This window comes from Quercus suber, unplaced genomic scaffold, assembly GCF_002906115.3.
Source record: "Quercus suber isolate HL8 unplaced genomic scaffold, Cork oak 2.0 scaffold_854, whole genome shotgun sequence".
Taxonomy (NCBI): domain Eukaryota; kingdom Viridiplantae; phylum Streptophyta; class Magnoliopsida; order Fagales; family Fagaceae; genus Quercus; species Quercus suber.
Genome location: NW_027070284.1, coordinates 78,605 through 97,776, shown reverse-complemented (window position 1 = coordinate 97,776; position 19,172 = coordinate 78,605). Strand labels below are relative to the sequence as shown.

General features: G+C 32.2%; 1 protein-coding gene and 1 pseudogene across 1 annotated transcript; both read right to left on the bottom strand.

Moving 5' to 3' along the window:
• Window positions 1-1,069: 1,069 nt before the first annotated feature.
• On the bottom strand, window positions 1,070-9,114 carry LOC112018266 (protein SUPPRESSOR OF K(+) TRANSPORT GROWTH DEFECT 1-like; annotated as a pseudogene).
• A 6,481-nt stretch (window positions 9,115-15,595) lies between these two features.
• On the bottom strand, window positions 15,596-18,744 carry LOC136065119 (ankyrin repeat-containing protein ITN1-like). Its single transcript, XM_065767841.1, has 2 exons — window positions 18,317-18,744; window positions 15,596-16,352 (listed from the first exon to the last, which is right to left on the bottom strand). Exons 1-2 carry the CDS (start codon window positions 18,683-18,685, stop codon window positions 15,987-15,989), a joined length of 735 nt encoding a protein of 244 aa, XP_065623913.1. The 5' UTR covers window positions 18,686-18,744; the 3' UTR covers window positions 15,596-15,986.
• Between the last annotated feature and the right edge of the window lie 428 nt (window positions 18,745-19,172).

The window sequence follows — 19,172 nt, the reverse complement described above, 5'->3', positions numbered from 1 at the left end:
AAAAAAGAAAAAAAAAAAAAGAAGAAGAACCCAAGCCCAGGAAACCAAACCCAAAAACCAACGTGAAAAGAAAAGAAAAGAAAAAAGAAAGAAAGGAGAATGGAAAAGAAAAGAAGAAAAAAAAACCAAACTCAGAAAGGGAGAAGTAAAGAAAAGAAAAGAAAAGAAGAAGAAGAGGAGCAGTGTCCAGACCTGTAAAAGACAAAAGGAAAAGAAAATAAAAAAAGAGAAAAGAAGAAAAAGAGGTAGCAAAAATCTGACGGTGGGACCAGGTTGTAAATCTTATTTACAAGTATGCCATTGAAAACAGAGAATTGAAAACTGAAAACAGCCAAAAGTTGTTTTCAGTTTCCACAACTCATAACTCAAAAAGTTGAGAATTGAGAAATGAAAACAGAGTTATGAAAACAAAAAATTATGCAGCCAAACAAGTATTTGCTATGGGTCCCACCATTTTTGAGAATTGAGTTATGAAAACAGAAAATTGAGTCATGGAAACAAGCCAACCAAACAGCCTCTTAGTATCCTTATGTTAAGCTTTACGGTTTTTTTATTTTTTTTATTTTTTTTTTTTTATTTTTTTTTTTTTTAACTTTACCTTTCTAGACTATGCTAGGGGTGCTATCCTTGATAATATCTTCCACATGTTAAGGTTACAATGTGTTATTTGACAAATTTTATGTTATTTTATTTTATTTTTTCACATAGATTCATTATTGATACAACTTTTATTATACACAAGGTGAACTCCGTGACTCCAGAACACCTTTTCCTTCTCTCCCTCCATTCCAAACATAAGAGTTTTATCCTTAGGTTACCTTGCTTTTAATGGCGGTGCCTTGGGGCGTACTCAATAAGATAGTATCACAGTAGTTCTCTCGTAACGCTAAATTTTTTAGCTGTCATCATTTGCTAATTTTCATTAACAATATCAATCATATAGCAACTTGTTTTCTATGTCTATTTTAGATGTTCATCATTGGTTAATTACGAATTTGGTTCCAGCAGCAGCTAGGATATTGTTTCCAATGAATATCTAGTGGTAAACCGGTAGGAGATCGTACCCAGATGGGAAAAAATTGGTAAGATTATCAATCATTATTGAATATGGAGACTATGACCAGTAACACTATGCATCAATTAAGAGCTTTCCACCTCTTCCTCTTCTGGTGAGACAGACAGAGATTGAAACAATATGGCACGGTGTTCTCTTAAAAAGACGCTGAACTTTCTATTACAAGCTATATTGACGACTATATATACATATTTCATTTACCTATACTAGTAGTTTTACCTGTTCTAATAGTTAATCAGCCCTTGTGTTCAAACTCAAGCAATCAGCCTTCTTCCCCAAACTCCACCGTGAATCTCTCATGCACCTCAAGATCGGCTTTACTTACAGTTGGCTTCTGTCTTGCAAGTACTTTATCAAAATCTGCTCTTGTGATTGGTGGTGGCTGGATCTGCAAGTCATACATTCCCAGAGCCAGTTACATTCAAGTCATTATATAAATTAAAAGAAGTGGATGAATGAGGCTAGAAAAGAAATGCCACAAACTGACCTTCCTCCAAAGAATTGTGTAATTTTGATGGAAGAGAAAATCATCATTGAATGTGCATTAATGAAATTGACTGAGGCACATAAGATAGAGGCATGCTCTTGTTAAATCTCTCCCCCACCTGCATCCCCCCTTCTCTTTTCCACTTTTTTCTTCATTCCTACTTTTCTGAAATTGACTAACTACATAAGTCACAGCATTGAATAAGTCTTTAATAATTCTATTTAAGTTATTGATACCTAGCATGAAATATGATTATAGTGCTAATTTTGGCAATGATTTCTGGTCTAGCGCTTTATGCAGTGTCCATTACTAATAATAATAAGTAAAACAGTTTCCTACCCAATACTTACCTTTGAAGCTAGGCCTTGTGCATCAAGTTCCTGCAAGGTAACCTGAACAGCTCCTCATTCAGTAGGTTCGCCAGGGACCCACATGTCGCTAGAGTTCTTTTTGAAGAATTTTGCATCACGGGTTTGACGAACAGGTTCAAATAGAACGTCTTTAACCTATCAAAAGAGAGGAGGTAGCTAACAGCTTTCAGCCATATAATATCTCAAAAGGGACACCAGAAACTAATGTAAACTGGACACTTACACAAACAGCTATGTCTGAACCTGAAAATCCTTCTGTTTTGTGAGCTAAATGCTCAAAATCACTTTCAGTTAAATTATGAGGAGTGTCTCCAAGATGGACCTGATTAAATTAAAAACCTATTGATGATATTAAGCAAATCATAAGCTCCAAAAGAATCAATTACCATGGCTCTACCAAAACCACAGTACCTTAAACATGTGCTGCCTTGCCTTCAAATCTGGGAGAGGGATGTAAATTCGCTTATCAAAACACCTACGGATGGCCGGTATTTAATTTTCCTTAGTCTCAACCCCAAAGCAATGAAGGTCATAAAACTCTATAACTTAGGTCCAATGGATCAGAGTTTTCTTACCTGATCCAAAGCATATGGAGTATTCGTGGTGGCAAGAACCAGAACTTTCTGATCATCGCTGCCTACACCCTGAAATGTGGTAAAGAAAATTTCCATTTGAAGATTAACAGTAGAAAAACCAAAGGCAACAACCACTGTTTAATGTAGTTAAGAACTGACGCAGGTTAAAGATAATTGTAGTAGGGAATAAGACGAAAGAGATGTGGGCTAAAGATGATGCACCAAGAATGCAAGAACAGAGTAGGAAGGGATCTATGTCTTCAATCCAGGTCAGACTATACACTCCAGACTCAGCTATTGAGAGTTCAAATTGGAGAATTATCTGGTGGTAGGTGTTTGATCACTAGCCATTGCAATAGTTGCATGTTTCACTACCATAAGATGGATTAGTGTGAGAACAGGGAAGAGATCCTATGGCCAGAATTTGAGTGAGCATGAGGAGAATGTGAAATGGAACCTGCTTTTCATATGGGCCATGGCCTAAGAGACTCAGCAATAACTAGGAGAATGCTTGATAGTCGACTGACGTAGGTATAGCTTGCCTTCGTAACAAAATTAACTACATTCCAATAAGGCCCATGCACCAATCTCTAAAGTAGAAGAACCAGTATTCTGTCCTTGTAACAAATTTAACACATATGATTGTAACCCTTTCTTTCCCCCTTTTTTTGGGAGGTAGATTGGAGACAAGGCTTGAACTCAAGACCACTTTTTGTCACAAAAGCTAAAACTATTAGAAAATTGTGAATTTAATCATTTAACCATTATTCTAACAAAAATTTTGTTCAAGGACAAAAGGAAAGGCCTAAGAATTTTAAGCTCCAAAAATCAAGTCTAAACACTATACATAATGGTATTGGCAGGAAGCAGAATGCATATACATATATAAATTATGTGACTTCTATAATCTTTCCCTAAAGTAACAGACAGATAGCTTAGCAACTGAAACAATAACTGGACCACTTATGGAAAGTAAAAGAGAAAAAGAAAATGCAGGACAAAAAAAAAGTTGATGATAGGGAAGCTTTTAATATTGCATATCACCTACCAAAGTATAAGGATGTTAGTTGTATTAGTATAAGATAAGCTTGGAACAAAGCTCTTATCCACTTCCAGTGAACACAAAATACCTGCATCTGTACAAAAAGTTCTGTTTTGATACGTTGTGATGTTTCACTCTCATTGCCTTCACCTCGCTGGCCACATAAGGAATCAATTTCGTCAATGAAAATAATGGAAGGAGCATTATCACGAGCCATTTGGAAAAGATTTGAGACTAGCTTTTCGCTTTCACCCATCCATTTTGAAACAAGGTCTGATGACGAAACACTGTGTATTGACAGCATCTAGCACTCGTCATGTGTTGGCAACATTCCATTAATATAAAGACAAAAAAAGAAAAAAAAAATCTACATCCATGGGCATACAACTGGAAGTGTAAATCATACATGCATTTGGAAATTCAAATTCACTCGAACGATGTGACAATTACAATAAAAATCATGAGAAGCAGTCAACCCCAGGCATATATGAAGTATACGAAAAAAAACTACATAAAAAAAATTTTATTAAGATCTGCAAGCATGCTGAAACTCAAATATCATAAGTTAGGTATAAGCAAGAATTTTTTATCCATTAAATCCACATTTCATAATTTTTTTCCCTGTCATCTCACTTAGTGGACATCATTATTCCGACTTGTTGCCTTTTAACAATGTTCTTATGAGACTATTTGACAAACAGGAGAAGTCACGGCTGACAGCACAATGTGGTAATTGGCATTGATTGCAAACTTCTTTGCTGCCTTTCTACCAAGTCATTAAAAGACTGAGAAAAAGGAACAAGATATGAAGAGAGCATCCTCATATGCTTACATTCACTCTCCAAGGTATACATTACACATTCTTGCGTGGTTTGTGTGCATCTTGCAAATTTCAGTGGAGATCGCATCATGGTCGCCTAACAAAGTTCTTCAAAATCTTCCATTCTAATATGCTCATTTGGAACAGAAGTTCAAATTTCCTGCTTTACAAATAAGCCTAACCAAGCCCCTGTTTAACTATGGCTCACTAATGAAAGCATAGAAAGCAAAGATCATCACTAAGATATGGGCATTAGTGCACAAACGAAACTTATCAACAGAAAATGGATGAGAATAAGAATGACATGTTGACCATTCACAAATGAAACCTAACCAAGTTTGTAGGCTTCTTGCATTTTATTTATTTATTCATAAATAACATTACTAGTCAAATTTCTTTGCAAGAGAAACGAAATCTCCAAGCTTAATACATTTCCTTCAATGTTTTTTCCCCCCTCATAGAAGACCAAATGGAAAAATGGGAACTAGTGTAGAAATTCAACAATAAAATGGTTGATCAGCTGCTAGGGGGAAAAGGTTGATATCCTCCTAGGAAGCAATAGTATTACGATACTTGCATGGTCATATTTCTAAGTAAGTAATATAGCAATCTCTCATATAATCTAAACATTTAGACTAAGTTACCAAGAAAATTGATCATACTAGAACACAGAAGATGTATGGGAACACATTACATGAACTACCCCAGAACATGGAATGATGAGGTTACACATATACTCAACACACATGTTGTTTCATTAGAAGTTACAATACAACAAAGCTGTCCTCAAGTTAAACCCTTATAATTTTTAGCCTGGTTCTCTCCAGAAACTCTATAAAGCATATAAGATTTTTTTTTTACTTAAAACTATCCTCTTTCAAAAAGAAAAGGGAGAAAAAAAAGGAGGAAACTTTTGGATTGTGAAAATTTGCCTATTAGAACAAAGGTGTACCACATTTTAGATTATCCTGGATTGTGGTGTGCTAGTTCTTGATTGGTGCTATACGTGTAAGAGTTGTGGGGAGTCAGTGGATCATCTTCTACTTCATTGCCCCATAGCTTGCGAGTTGTCGTCATTGGTGTTTTGTTTGTTTGGAATCCACTGGGTTATGCCTCACAAGGTTATTGAGTTGTTTGAGTCTTGGAAGGGTATATTTGGACAACATCGTAACATACATTTTTGGAGACTCGTGCCTCATTGCTTGATATGGTGTATTTGGCGCGAAAGAAATGCTAGAAACTTTGAGAGATGTGAACATTCTACACTAGAGGTTAAGTCTTTTTTTTTTTGCACACTCTCCTTAATTGGAGTGTGGTTTTTTGTCATCTTTCTTGTTCTTCCCTTACTATTTTACTTGATCGTTGTAATTTTGGTTCTTGATTTGTGCCCCCATAGTACATTCCCAATGTACTCGGGTTGGCTGTTTTCTTACTTTAATAAAATTTTCGTTACTTATCAAAAAAAAAAAAAAAAAAAAGTGTAGTAGACTAGTAGTGTATTATGGTAATCTTTCATCAATAAGAAACCTATATATCCAGCATCCTCTCAATACCATCAAAATTTATCCAGACCTATAGTTTGGTAAACAAAAAAGATGTTGTGTCCTTCATAGCATTTGAATGAGCATATTGGAGTTTTCCTAAAATATTTCATAGTAATTAAGGTGAACTCATTTATTATCGTAAAGTAAACTAATGACTACACCATTTAAAGGAATTGATTCGTGTATCCAAATGTAATCTAACATAATGGAAGGATATCAATTTCTTGGAAATCTAAAGGCTTCCAATTAACTAGTGCGGATCTTGCAACTCTCTTGTAAAGTCATCATGAATATTCGCCGGTCAAGGGCCACAAAACCAGGTTCCTTTTCAGTAATTCTACTTCGAAACATTCATCGCTTACATCTCAGTGCATTGCACAATTTAAACTATGAAACTGATATTGTAAAATATTAATAAAAAATAAGCATAAGAGATCAAATGGTTCTTAGATATATATATATATATATAAAAGTTATGCAGCAAAACTCAAAGAAGGAGAAGAAGAACTAAGATAGATGATCACATAGATTTCAAATATACAACTCACAATTACGTGTCATTGGCAACAAATATAGCCTTAGTTCTAAAGTCTGCTATTTTAGTCCAATAACTTGCCATCTATAGTTGTTTTATCTGTTATTGTAGTCTAGTTACTTGCTATATATTGGTCAAATTTTTACCTAAAGAAAGTTGAATCTGCTTCTGTTGCCACTGCCTTTGCTAAATAGGACTTCCCCGTTCCAGGTGGACCATATAATAGAAAAGCCCTCCATGGTTTTCTCTTCCCTGAAAAAGAGATCAAATGATTCTTTTATTATCAAGATGTACCATATGTGACAAGATATTTATATTAGTGGCTCCAGAAGGAAATACTGCAGAAAATGGCCTGGAAGTATGTGGCCAGTTCATGAATCTTTTAGATTTAAGCATTAAATGATAATGTCTCTTTGACTCTTCTTAATGTAGACAGTTCAAATCCCACCATTTATTAGGAATGGAAAATCAAGTTCTTGATGCAAATTATGTTTAGAAAGTCTTCAGCATCCATACATTGGCACATATGGCAAATAGCAAATGTGCCAAATAGCATTTTGCTTTTTATTAATACCAAATAGAATGTTTATCTTCCATTGCCATAAATTCTACTGTCAAGCAGACAGATATAATCATTTTTTAATTCACAGCGAGGTGCAAGGGATGGTCTGAGTCTGAGCTCATGGCTAAGTAGTGTGCCTCACATATTGAAGCAATGTAAACCCCTCAAACTTTAGAATGAAACTTGATATGCCAAAAGGTTTTCAAATGCGTCTTAAAACTTATTATAGTTGATATTATTACTTGATATGTATTTTTACAATTGGAAGATCAATTGGAAGATACACCATCCAAAATCTAAAAAATCAGTGAAGCAATGGCAACAATAACTCTTAAAATATCCTTTCTACCTTCTCTAAACTCAGCTGATTCTTTCATGTTCAGAATTAGGCTGATACTCTGGGCCATCAAAGGCCAATATTTGAGCCTTTTTGAATTTAACTGACAGAACATAAGCCCAATTAACTATAAGAATTTTGCTTTGTTGTTTGACATGAGCTGTTTATTGTACAACTTTACTACAACATGTCTTCTCCATACATATTTTCAGTTATTTCTGGTGGGATTTATTTGTACAGTTTCCATTGCAAAAGCAGAGCTTGAAAGTCAGAAATTCTGAGTAATACAATTGGAGCATACAATCTCGGCAACTGATTAACTTGAATTTATGGTACCAGTGGCATATTTTTGAATATTCATACTATCAAGTGTCACCATAAACCAAATCAAGCTTATTCACATTGAAAGCATGCCAAAATTCAACAAGAAAACTAAAAGCAAATAACCCAAAACTTAAAAATAATGATTCAGGAACTAACCAGTAAAAAATTGGGGAAACTTCACAGGCAGTATTACAGCCTCTTGCAATGCCTGTTTGGCACTCTCAAGCCCGGCCACGTCACTCCACTTCACGTTTGGTTTCTCCCTGATTATCACAGAATCAAGGCCAGCCCTAAGCTTTGCTTGCTTTGGATCCTCCACATCTTTCCCCACTCCTCCCTTTGACTTTGTCTTTGGTTGGCAAGCAACTGTTGCATCACCACTGGGGGCAAGCCCACTCCCCCCATTATTGAGAATGGCCCTTATCTCCTCTGCCCTCTTCAAATATGCCATACATTTTTGAGTAATCGCTTCCTTAATCTTTGGATTCTTCTCATACTTCAAATGGGTCCTAAAGTACTCTTATGCATTCATATAGAGCGGAAATCCTTTGCTATAATTTCGGGCATCATCCTCCTGAACTGCCTGCTTCACATACTCTATTGCGTGCTCCTTAAAATTGCTATACATCTTTTACTTACAATAAACGCATAGAAATCAAAGCCATAAAAAAGAATACTCAAACTAATTTCATACCACCACTCCTCCTTCCCCCTAGAACCCAAAATCCAATACAGAGTTCGACACTCCAGTGATTTCTTTTTGGTAATGATATTATACACAGTCAAACCACTCTCCTATCACAATTCTTAAACTTGAATTCTCAGATAAGCAACTTATCCACACCCTTAGAACTTGCAACCAAAAACCCAATACTCAGCAACACCTCAAATTTTCTATTAATATTTCTGATACTTCAAAATATAACCAAACCTGAAAGTAAAATAAAATAAACAATTCAACTTCAAATCAATCAAAAATAAAATAAAATAAAATAAAATAGGCCAGTACTCAAATATCATTGCTTCATATATTTATGATAAGCCATTTACAATTCCAGATTTTTTTTTTTTTTTCCAAAAGCAAATTTGCAATCAAACCCTGAAATCAGGTTCAATAAGTACAAAAATGAAAAACCCAATTCTCAGAATTTGTTTCTATGATGATAGTGATGTTGTTCAAGAAGCCATAACAGGTAAGCTTTACAGGTCGTAATAGAAGATTCCGATAAACAGAAAATTACGGTTACAGACCTGAAATTCAAGCTTTACTTTCTCTCTGGTGCTTTGGATTTTGATAATGAAAATGAAATTTCTGAAACTGAGAGGGAACCAAACAATAGGTTCGATGCAAGTCCGGACTTCTTTCCCGTTGAGACAGAGAGCGTTTAATCGTGGAAATTACACAACTTAGATCATAATTATGCCGTAGAAATAGAATAGCCGCCTCGGCTTTCAAGTCTTTTCACATTTTAATTACAAATGATTGGAAATTATTTTTCTTTTTTTATTTTTATTTTTGAGTTTTTTACTGTATATCTTCAAAGCTTTCAATTAAGGATTAATTACTTTTCGTAGGTGAAGTTTATAAGAGTAAATCATTGGCCCTTTAATTACTAAGTGCCCAATCACTTGGTCAATCCATATGGGATTTTGGAAAAATTTTAATTTTAAGTATTTTGGACTTTAAAAAAAAAATTAACTAATTTTAGTTACTAGATTCTTATAAATAAAATAAAAAACCATTTTAGTTACTTATGCCAAAGAAGAAAAAACCAGTTCCTAAAAAAAAAAAATTAAGAAAAAACCAATTTTAGTTAAGTAGTAGTTTTTTTTTTTTTAGTCTTTATTTTTTACTTTAGACTTCTGTATATTAAAGTAAAATATATTAATCATTTTAATATTTTTCAACAAAAAAATTGTAATATTTGTATTTATTATAAATATTTAGGTGAGAATAAATAATTTATTGATTATTATATAATTTCACACTTATCATATAGTGTACTATAGTTCTTATAATTGCACATCAAATATATGTGTGGATTTTTGGCTTTTATCCACAATTCATGCGATTTTTGGTTACTTTTAATTAATTGTGGCACTTAAGGGCCATGAATTAAAATGATTGGAAAAGTTCATGGCATTAATTAAACTTTTTAAAAATTAAATATTTATTTTCTTAAATTTAAAACAATAAAATGTATTTATAAAGAATCAGAGTCTACAACAAGGTTTTGAAACTTAGACCGTTTAATGAACCGTAAAAGAGAGAGGTTCAAGGTTTTTGAGATTGAACCGAGGTCGAACCGGGGTCGAACCATGATGACGTCATAATTAATTTAATAATTATTTAAATATAAATAATTATATTAAATTAGTATAAATATAAAAATTAACAAAAATAATTAAATTAAATATAGAAATCTATCTTTCAAATGTATTTTTTTATATCATAATTTTCCCAAAACAAATAAGAAATATTAAATACTAAGTAAAGGTAGATATGGTATTCTTTATTTATTTATATGTTGATTAGTTAAACTTGTGATAGTAATAATAATATACTAATTAGAAGGACACTTATATTATATTAAAAAATAAAAATTTTAGATTATTTAATAGTTTTAAATTAAAATAATTTAAGAATCACACAATTTTATATTTTTTGGGCACAATTGTAAATTTGAATACCTATCATTTATATATAAACCCATTATTTTTTCTCTACTATCTACTCTCTATCCCATCAGAATTACAACAAAATAAAAGCTAAGACAAATTACGATATTAGAATTTTTCTTTAAAAAAAATTGTAAATATTAATTAAAAGTACTTAAGAATTAAAAGAGTTGTCACGTCACTTTGGGAAGGTGAAAAAAATGAATGGTTGAAACTCTTCTACCTTTCTAATGTAATCACGTGGAGGGGCTTTGGAAAAACACAAATAAAAAAAATAACACAAAAACTAAAAGAGAGAAAGTGGAGATGGACAAAAGAAAGAGAAGGAGAAAAAGAAGAGAGGGGAATAAGAAAAAGAAGAAGGAGAAACAACAGCAGAGGATGAAGCGTTCACCAGCACTACCTCGTCCGTTGCCTCACTGCCGTTCGTCCTTCTCCCCACCACCAGACTGGGTCAGATCGGCTTGTTCTTTTTTTTTTTTTTTTTTTTTTTTTCATATTTTCTTGTTCTGATTTAACTTTATTGTAAGAATTGGATTTTGTTTTGTGTTTTGTGTTTGGATTATTTGAGACATTTTTTGAGAGTGAAGCAAAGTTAGATTGGCTTGTTCTTTCCAGCAGTTGTGTTTCTTTTTCTTTTGTTTTGTTTTTGTTTTTTTTTTTTGTTTTTGCATTTTTTTTGTTTTTTGTTTTTTGTTTTTTGTTTTTTGTTTTTTTTTTTTTTNTCCTTAGCATATGTAACTAAAGCTAAAGCCATCTTAGAACAATTTATAATAATAAAAAAAAATGGTAGAATAAAATATTTATTATTATTTTTGTGTGTGTTCTAATAATTATTACTATTTACTCAAAAAAATATAGGGATGTTTATCTCATATTGGTTGTGTATGTCTAGTGTCTATAGCTTATAATCCCAGTCTATAACTACAAAGGTTAGACCTTTTTGTAGTTGTATTTTAGTTATGTTATGTATTATAAACCCAGTTTAAAACACTAGCATTGCTATTTCTGTGTATGTTCTAACGAGTATTACTCAAAAAAAAAAAAAAATTCCAAGTAAAGAAAATTATATAATTTATTAAAGTCTTTAATAAAGAGTAGCTAATTGGAGCAAGGAGAGAATAGCCACTTGACACCATCATGATCTATTTCAATTTTTAGTTTACTTCCTAATCGCCTTCAATTATATTTCATAATAATGTAATAACTTATATTACTGCCAAACATATTTTATAAGATTAAAATTAAACTACGTTATAGTCCTAGAAATCAAAATAACATTCTTTATTTCGCTTGTCATGTTAACACTTCATCCTTTCCCATGATATTTGACCCAACTGACACATCCAAGACATTAAATCCTCTCAAAATCTTTACCTGGTATGTTTTCTTACTCACATGATAACTATAATCCTACTATATATGCACATACTTGAATCTCCTTATTTTTGATCATCATATTGAGAGTGCAAATGTTCTATCCATGAGCCATGACCATGTTTTATTTGGTGACTTTCTATTTACCACCCACAAAAGTACTTGCCTTTCCTATTAAGTTATCTACAAAATAGAAATTTTCTGAAATCACCATTGATGTAGTTCTCTATGAATTCTCGATGTGCAGCAAAAGGTGACCAATTGCACTTGGAATTCTATAGTTGATGACGACTCCTAAAATGAAAAAATAAAATAAAGCGCCTCACTCTTGCACATGCATCATCCCAAGTCTCACATACATCAAAACACATGTCGCTAAGGCCCTAAAACGATGGTATGGTTTGTCCTAGAAAATCCGTAGTCGACAAATGTACATTTGGTCCTTTTGTCCAATCTTTTTTGTTGTTGTTGTTGTTGTTGTTGTTGTTGTTGTTGATACAAGATAGAATTTCTACTCTAACATAATTTAAGTGTAAATGTATGTTGATGATGCAAAGAAAATCAGTAGGCTAGATGCTTCGGGCTTCAACAGAAAAGTAATTGTTTGGAGGGTCTAAAAAGAAAAATACACAATCAAAGGTGACCTGAGTAGACCGGCCAAGAACCCTTTGATGCTCAAGTTAGTTTCTCTCTTAAATTCTAGAGTTCTAACTTTTTAGGAGTTGTGAAAACATTACCTCCATTTGATGTGGATGAATGCTTATATAGTGTGCTTTTGAAGTAGTTACTTATCTTCTACAATTGTTGTTGGAAGTTTAGTACTTAGCAAAAAGTTATAGCGATGAATTAGGGTCTTGTTTGTGTTTCAAAATAGTGACACGTGGTTCAATTCACCAGTCTTTTTGTAGGAAAATCTTTTTGGAAATTTCTCAAGTGTTGGGGTCGTCTAGGCGCTTTCCTGATGGACGACCTTCATGCCCATGGACGACCGTCCTACAAGGGATGACCATTCCTATCTTCTTGACCTAGACGACTCTCATGGACGAATTAGAGTTGATTCAATTTTTAGTTCACCATTATGTGTGAATCTCCATCCTGGAGACTTAAAACTTGGCATTTACCCCTCACACCTCATAAGCTCTTATATTTGTGGAGTGACCACTCTTGTTAAGTTTCAGGGATATATACAAAAGTTTAATAATATTTTGAGATAGCAATAAAACCTAACTATCCTTTTTGTCCCTAAATAATAGTTTAGAACTTTAGGTTCTATTTCCACCCCTAAAATATATTTTTTATTTAGAGACATCGACGAAAGTGGAATTTCAAGTATGAGAATAGAACTTTATATATATATATATAAGGAGTAAAATTAAACATGGACATATTTTTAAAAAAAAATTGTAAAAAAAATTATTTTCTTCCTAAAATATTTATTTTTATGCTTGCTTATGTGATTTTTGTTCTTGAAATATTTTAGTGCTCAAGTTAGTCTCTCTTTTTTTTTTTTGGTTCTTTTCCCTTATATTACTTGCTTAGATCCTGCAAAATCATCTCTCTCTCAACCTAAGACTAAGAGAGAGAAAGAGTGATAGTTGTTGGAGATCAAAATTTCCTCTAATTATTTGTTTTCTCAACCAATTATTAATTTCCTTTTTAATTTTAATTTTTTATGTTTATGTTTTATTGCAAATATATAGAAGATTATTGTGGTTTATGGTTTTCATCGTGTTCATTTTTTATTTTTTATTTTTTGCTTTTTTGTCTTTTTTAAAGAGTCTTTTTTGTGGGATTCAAGTGTAACACATGAAAATTGATTTGGCCATATTTGGCCCAAACGTTTATGGTCAAAACCAAGTAAAAAAGAGGTTATATCACCACTCCGTTAGCTATATGATAATGGGAAGGGAATGAAAAGATAGAGGACAAAACTTAGGTGCAATACTTTAGGTGTTGTTTCTTAGGCTCATCTTTTAAGATCTAGCTATGTGACTACTTTACTAAAAAAAATACACTTCCATCTCATTAGAAAAATCCACGTGGCAGAATGTTAAGAAGGGAACCTAAGAAACAACACCCAAGTCTTGCCTTTATAAATTAAGTATGTCTTTTTCTTTTTGTCAAAAAAAGAAAAAGAAAAAGAAAAAAGGCATGTCTCTTATATATATATATATATATATATATATATATATATATATATATATATATATATATATATATATATATATATATATATATTATGAGGATTATAAGAAATAAAAATAAATTTCATGGATTAAAATAGAATCTGAATGAAAATTTAGGAAACACATGCATATTTTTGCACATAAAAAAAATAAAAATAAAAAAAAAAAAAAAACGCATGTAGGCCCTCCATTTGTCATATAATCAATCCATATAAAGGAATAGGGGAATAAAATGGTATATATTTTAAATTATTTTTAAGGTCTAAAATAGAATATGAATCTATCATGAGATTCTAGATTCAAAATCTCTTACTAGTATCTTGAGACCATTTCATGGAATTCTTTTATGTAATAGTCTAATTCGTGTGGGATGGGAGGACCGCATATTCTTGAGAGAATAGTTAGATACTCAATAAAATCTAGACACCCTCATTTGGAATCAAAATCTTCTATACCACTTTTCTTGTATCACTTTATGTTCCACAAACTTGCCATTTGTCTTTTTATTTAATTAAATTCTCTCACTATGCCTTTTCTTAATTAATTACTAAAAATAAATTAAGAAACCAAACACACCACCACCACCAACCTTGGCCAGCGCCGACCATCTCCCCCCTGAACGTCACCTATCACAGCAGCCACAATTGCCAGATCTACACCACCATTGGAGATCCAAGCCAATCCCACCAACCGCCATCACTCCACCACCAAAAAAAAACCAACAAATTTGACTTTATTTCTCATCTTTCTTCATTATTTATTAAGAAACAAAATCAACAATAAAAGATGGAGAGTAAAATATAAACAAATCAAACGTAAAGGCTATTCAATCTAAATCAAAAGAATCCATGTATTACATTGTGAACCCAACAATCAAAACCAAAGGATCTCTAGAAGAAAAGTCCAATGGTTTGAGTTGAGGTATTCATGTGATGGGCTTCAGATCCTTGGCAGAGCCGATGGTTGGATGGTTGTAAATGGCTGCTTTGATGGTGTTGACTCCAAAGAAGGTTGGTGGAGGTAGTGGTGGGGATATGTTGCGATTTTCTTTGTACCATTCGTCCAAATATTGTGTTATATCCATCGCTTTTTGACTCTCCCTTTCCCGATTTGCTCAAAACCTTGGTGGTGGTGGACGGTCGTGGAAGGTGGCGTTGTTGCTGTCACTAGCTTCTGCTGCTGCTACTGGTGGTGGCGGCAGTGGGATGTGCTGGCTATATATTTATTTTAGGTAATTAAAATAAGAATAAACATAGATTTTGGATTTGCTTAAATAAGTGGACACATGTCAGGTTTTTATTTGTGGAACACAAAGTGGTATAAAGAGTGTGGGATAGAAGATATTGATTCCCTCGTTTGTCAAAAAAAAATTACTATCTTCGATTTTCATACACAGAATAAATTGCTGAATGTCACCATAACTTTGAATTTAGACATGAATTAATATAGTATAGAATAGTTTGTCCTTTATATTCTCAATCAGTTTTCTTATTATCTAGTGATGGATACTGATACTTTTGTATCGTAATTAGACTACCTTTGCTTCAAAAGGTAAAGATCTACATTTGAATTATCATGGATGAGACTTAACAGATTAGGAATCATACCATCCTTGCTCAAAATAAATAACTAAATTAGAAAATGAATCGATAATATAAAGAGTGAAAATATATAATGGAGTTATGATTTATTTGATTTAAGATAAAATGGTCTAAAATGAAAAAAATAAAAATAAAAACAATATCCGTCATAGGAGGAAAGTTCATCAGTTTTCTTTCGAAACCAAGTAAAAATAATAATTTCTAACATCACCCTGCACCACAAATAACTTACGACCCATACTTCGCTTTCTTGTCTAAGATCCTTGATGCATAAGTTGAAATGATCATGTCAATAAGAAGGCAAAATTCCATCCATGCGAATAGGGTAACTGGAACACTAGCAAGACAAATGATAGGAATGACCACCCGTGATTTTCCTGGTAGAATAATGAAAAGAGCAGCACAAAAAGTTATCATCATGGTTGCTATGGAGAGGATAAGGGTGGAAAGGCCTACTATCATCTTTTTGGGTTAGGATTTAAGGAAATCTTCCTCTGCATAACGTGATGTGAGGATGCCAAGAAACAACAACAATGAAGTTGAGGTAGAAAGCAAAGACAAAGCATCAGATATTATAAAGACCATAAAAACCTTCTCTTTTAAGAAGGTTGGCAAGCCTGAATCTTGTTTGTTGCCACCTGGAATAGTAATTGCTGCCGCAAACATAATGGTAACAATCAGGGCAGCTACCACTGTACAAGAAGATGCTGTCCCCTTCATCCATTTTTCTCCTTCTTTCACCAACTCTTTATGGCTTTTTGTAAAAAATTCTCGAGGTCTTTTACCATTTGCATTTGAAGAATTTAATATGGAAGGAGGGACAATGCTCTCCACCTCCTGCGTTTATTAAACAAAACTTTATAAAGACTATTGCTTAAGATGTTTAAAAATAAATAAATAAATAAATACTTTGTAACTTTGCATCTTTTTCCATTTTTTAAAGAATGATTCTATCTATTATAAATGAAAAATTTATAGGATTAAAAAGTGAGATAGATTCAATGCCTGCAAGTTAGCATGTTGAGTTTTGTGTATAGTATAAAGGTTACTTTTATATGGTTTTTGATTTTCATATGCTCTATTTCACCTTTCTTTTTTTCATTCACTTTTATATGTTAAAATGCAGACATTTTTACATCAATTATGGATATACCTATAAAATAGTGGATGTGAATGAGTGTGAAAGAATACTTTTGTCTTTTATACAGGTACACTAAATAATGCAAAAATATAAAATACCTAGATATGCAAGTATATACATGTAGAACATTGTAATATAAGGATAATAAAGTGTAGTGATACTTTGAATCATGACAGTTACAACTTGGCCTTTGGCTCCTAGGCCTATTTGGCCTAGTATCTAGGAATTTTTATTTTTTATTTTAACTTTTTGGAGAGAGAGGCCTAGTATATACTATATAGGATAAACTATAATAATATGGCACTCTATAGGTTTTATCTATTGTAATTCATACGTGAAATTACACAAAAAGGACTAGAGTTTACACACTTTTTTAGGTTAGGTCCCAAGTTTTTAATTTTGTTAATTAAAGTCATAAACTTGTGAAATCATTTAAATTTGAAGCCTGTATTGATATACTTTATTCATATATGTTATTTTGCACTAATAGAGTACAGAAAAAAGAAAAAGAAAAAGAGAAGCCATTTATAACATTAGTATTTTACTAAGGAATCAATTTTGATTTTTTGACTCATTTTCTCTCTCTAGGTGAAACTCTCTCTCTCTCTCTCTCTCTCTCTCTCTCTCTCTCTCTCTCTCTCTACATAGTTTTCTCTCTCCAAGCTTTCTATTCAATAATTGTATTTGACTCATTTTCTCTCTCTAGGTGAAACTCTCTCTCTCTCTCTCTCTCTCTCTCTCTCTCTCTCTCTCTCTCTCTACATAGTTTTCTCTCTCCAAGCTTTCTATTCAATAATTGTAAAATTGACTTATGAACAAATCTTATGTGAAATGTAGAGTTTAATCACTTGTTTTATGTTTCAATCTGTTATGTTGCTGTCCAAAATAATAGAGATGGACAAAAACTTTAAATTGAAACCATTTTATAAATTTAAGACCTAATAATATGAAATATGGTATAAATTGTACACCTTTTTATATAACTTCATCTAATTAATATTAGTTGATTCTATTAAATAAATTGTATCTTTTAAATTTAATGGAGTGGAACTCTTGTTAATTACTTGTTATGCACTTTAATAACTTTTTTTAAATAATTTTTTTGATAAATTCACAATTGAATTAATGAAAACAAATAATATCTCCTTGCTTGCAAAATATCAAATTGATAAAAAAAATTAATAATTATCTTATAAATAAAATGTTCAAAATTTTTGAAATTATATAGAAAACAAGAGTTAATATATCAAATCAATAAAAACATTGTAATAGACAGTTTAATCATAAAAGATAACCGCTTATTATATTTTGTACATTAAATTATACTATTATTTTAATTTAACATTTTAATGTCTTTTATTATTATTATTATAGGAATTAGAATATGAAACCACCCAACCTTTTACTCTATTTCATTTCATTTCCATTTCGTATTTGTCAGTTTATGATTTTTCCCCTTTTTTAATTATCTTATTTCCGTTCATTTTCTTTATCTTATTGGTGGGATATTGAAGTCACCTATTCACTCATGCATTCTCACATTGTAGTTTAGAATAGAGTTTCCAAAGAGTGTCAGATAATTAATCATAAGAGAACTGAAAACAACTCATCATTGAAATTATATTTAAAAAAATTATAAAGTGAGGGATATATATTATACCTTATACCATTGTACTTCTCTTTGCATAAGAAAAGCTGCTCCTGGAACCGTATTACTTCTAGCGGAAGGTTCGAACATCGCTGCTATATGTAATATGGTATTTCTATCGAGATCTACTACAGCAAATTTTGGGTTCTTTGCAGGAGATTTGCATAGGAGGCGAAATACTTCATCCTGACGATGAAGAACAGCAAGCATAAATATGTCTCGTTTCGTGGATTTTTCAGCACACCATACAAGGTCAGGACATGCTTTCAGTATTTCAGTAACAAACTCAACTCTCCCTTCCTTGACAGGTTTGATGATGGCTTCAATAACCTTACCTTTTTCTAGTTGTTGAAAATTCAAACCTTGTAATACTTGGCACATGCAAAGTAAAAGAATTTTGGATTGGTGGTGAAGAAGCTTTAATTCATATATTTGATCGATTTCTGAGCCAATAATCAAAACAATGTTTAGTCAACTAAATGAGAGAAAAAAAAAAAAAAAGTTGACCACAATGATCAATGAGTAAGATATGAAATTAATTGATTAAATGTATCATACCCAGGATTTTAAGGAGATTCCAAACAAATCCTCGACCTGCAAAGTGAAAAAAGAAAAAACAAAATCAAATACGCTTAGTTAGTCAAGGTTGCTGTTAGTAGGTTACGCACTGCTACCAAGATTAGTTTTGCTGATGCAAATTTGTTCGAGTAGTTAGAAGTTTGTTAGATCCTAGAGGAAGCTATCGACATGCTTAACAGTATACATAGAACTGTAAAATCCATGCAGAGTAGAGAATCAAATCTCTATTGCCTTGAAAGAACCAGAAATTGTTTCCATTTCTTCAATTGATCACTAGCCGACCCTAGAC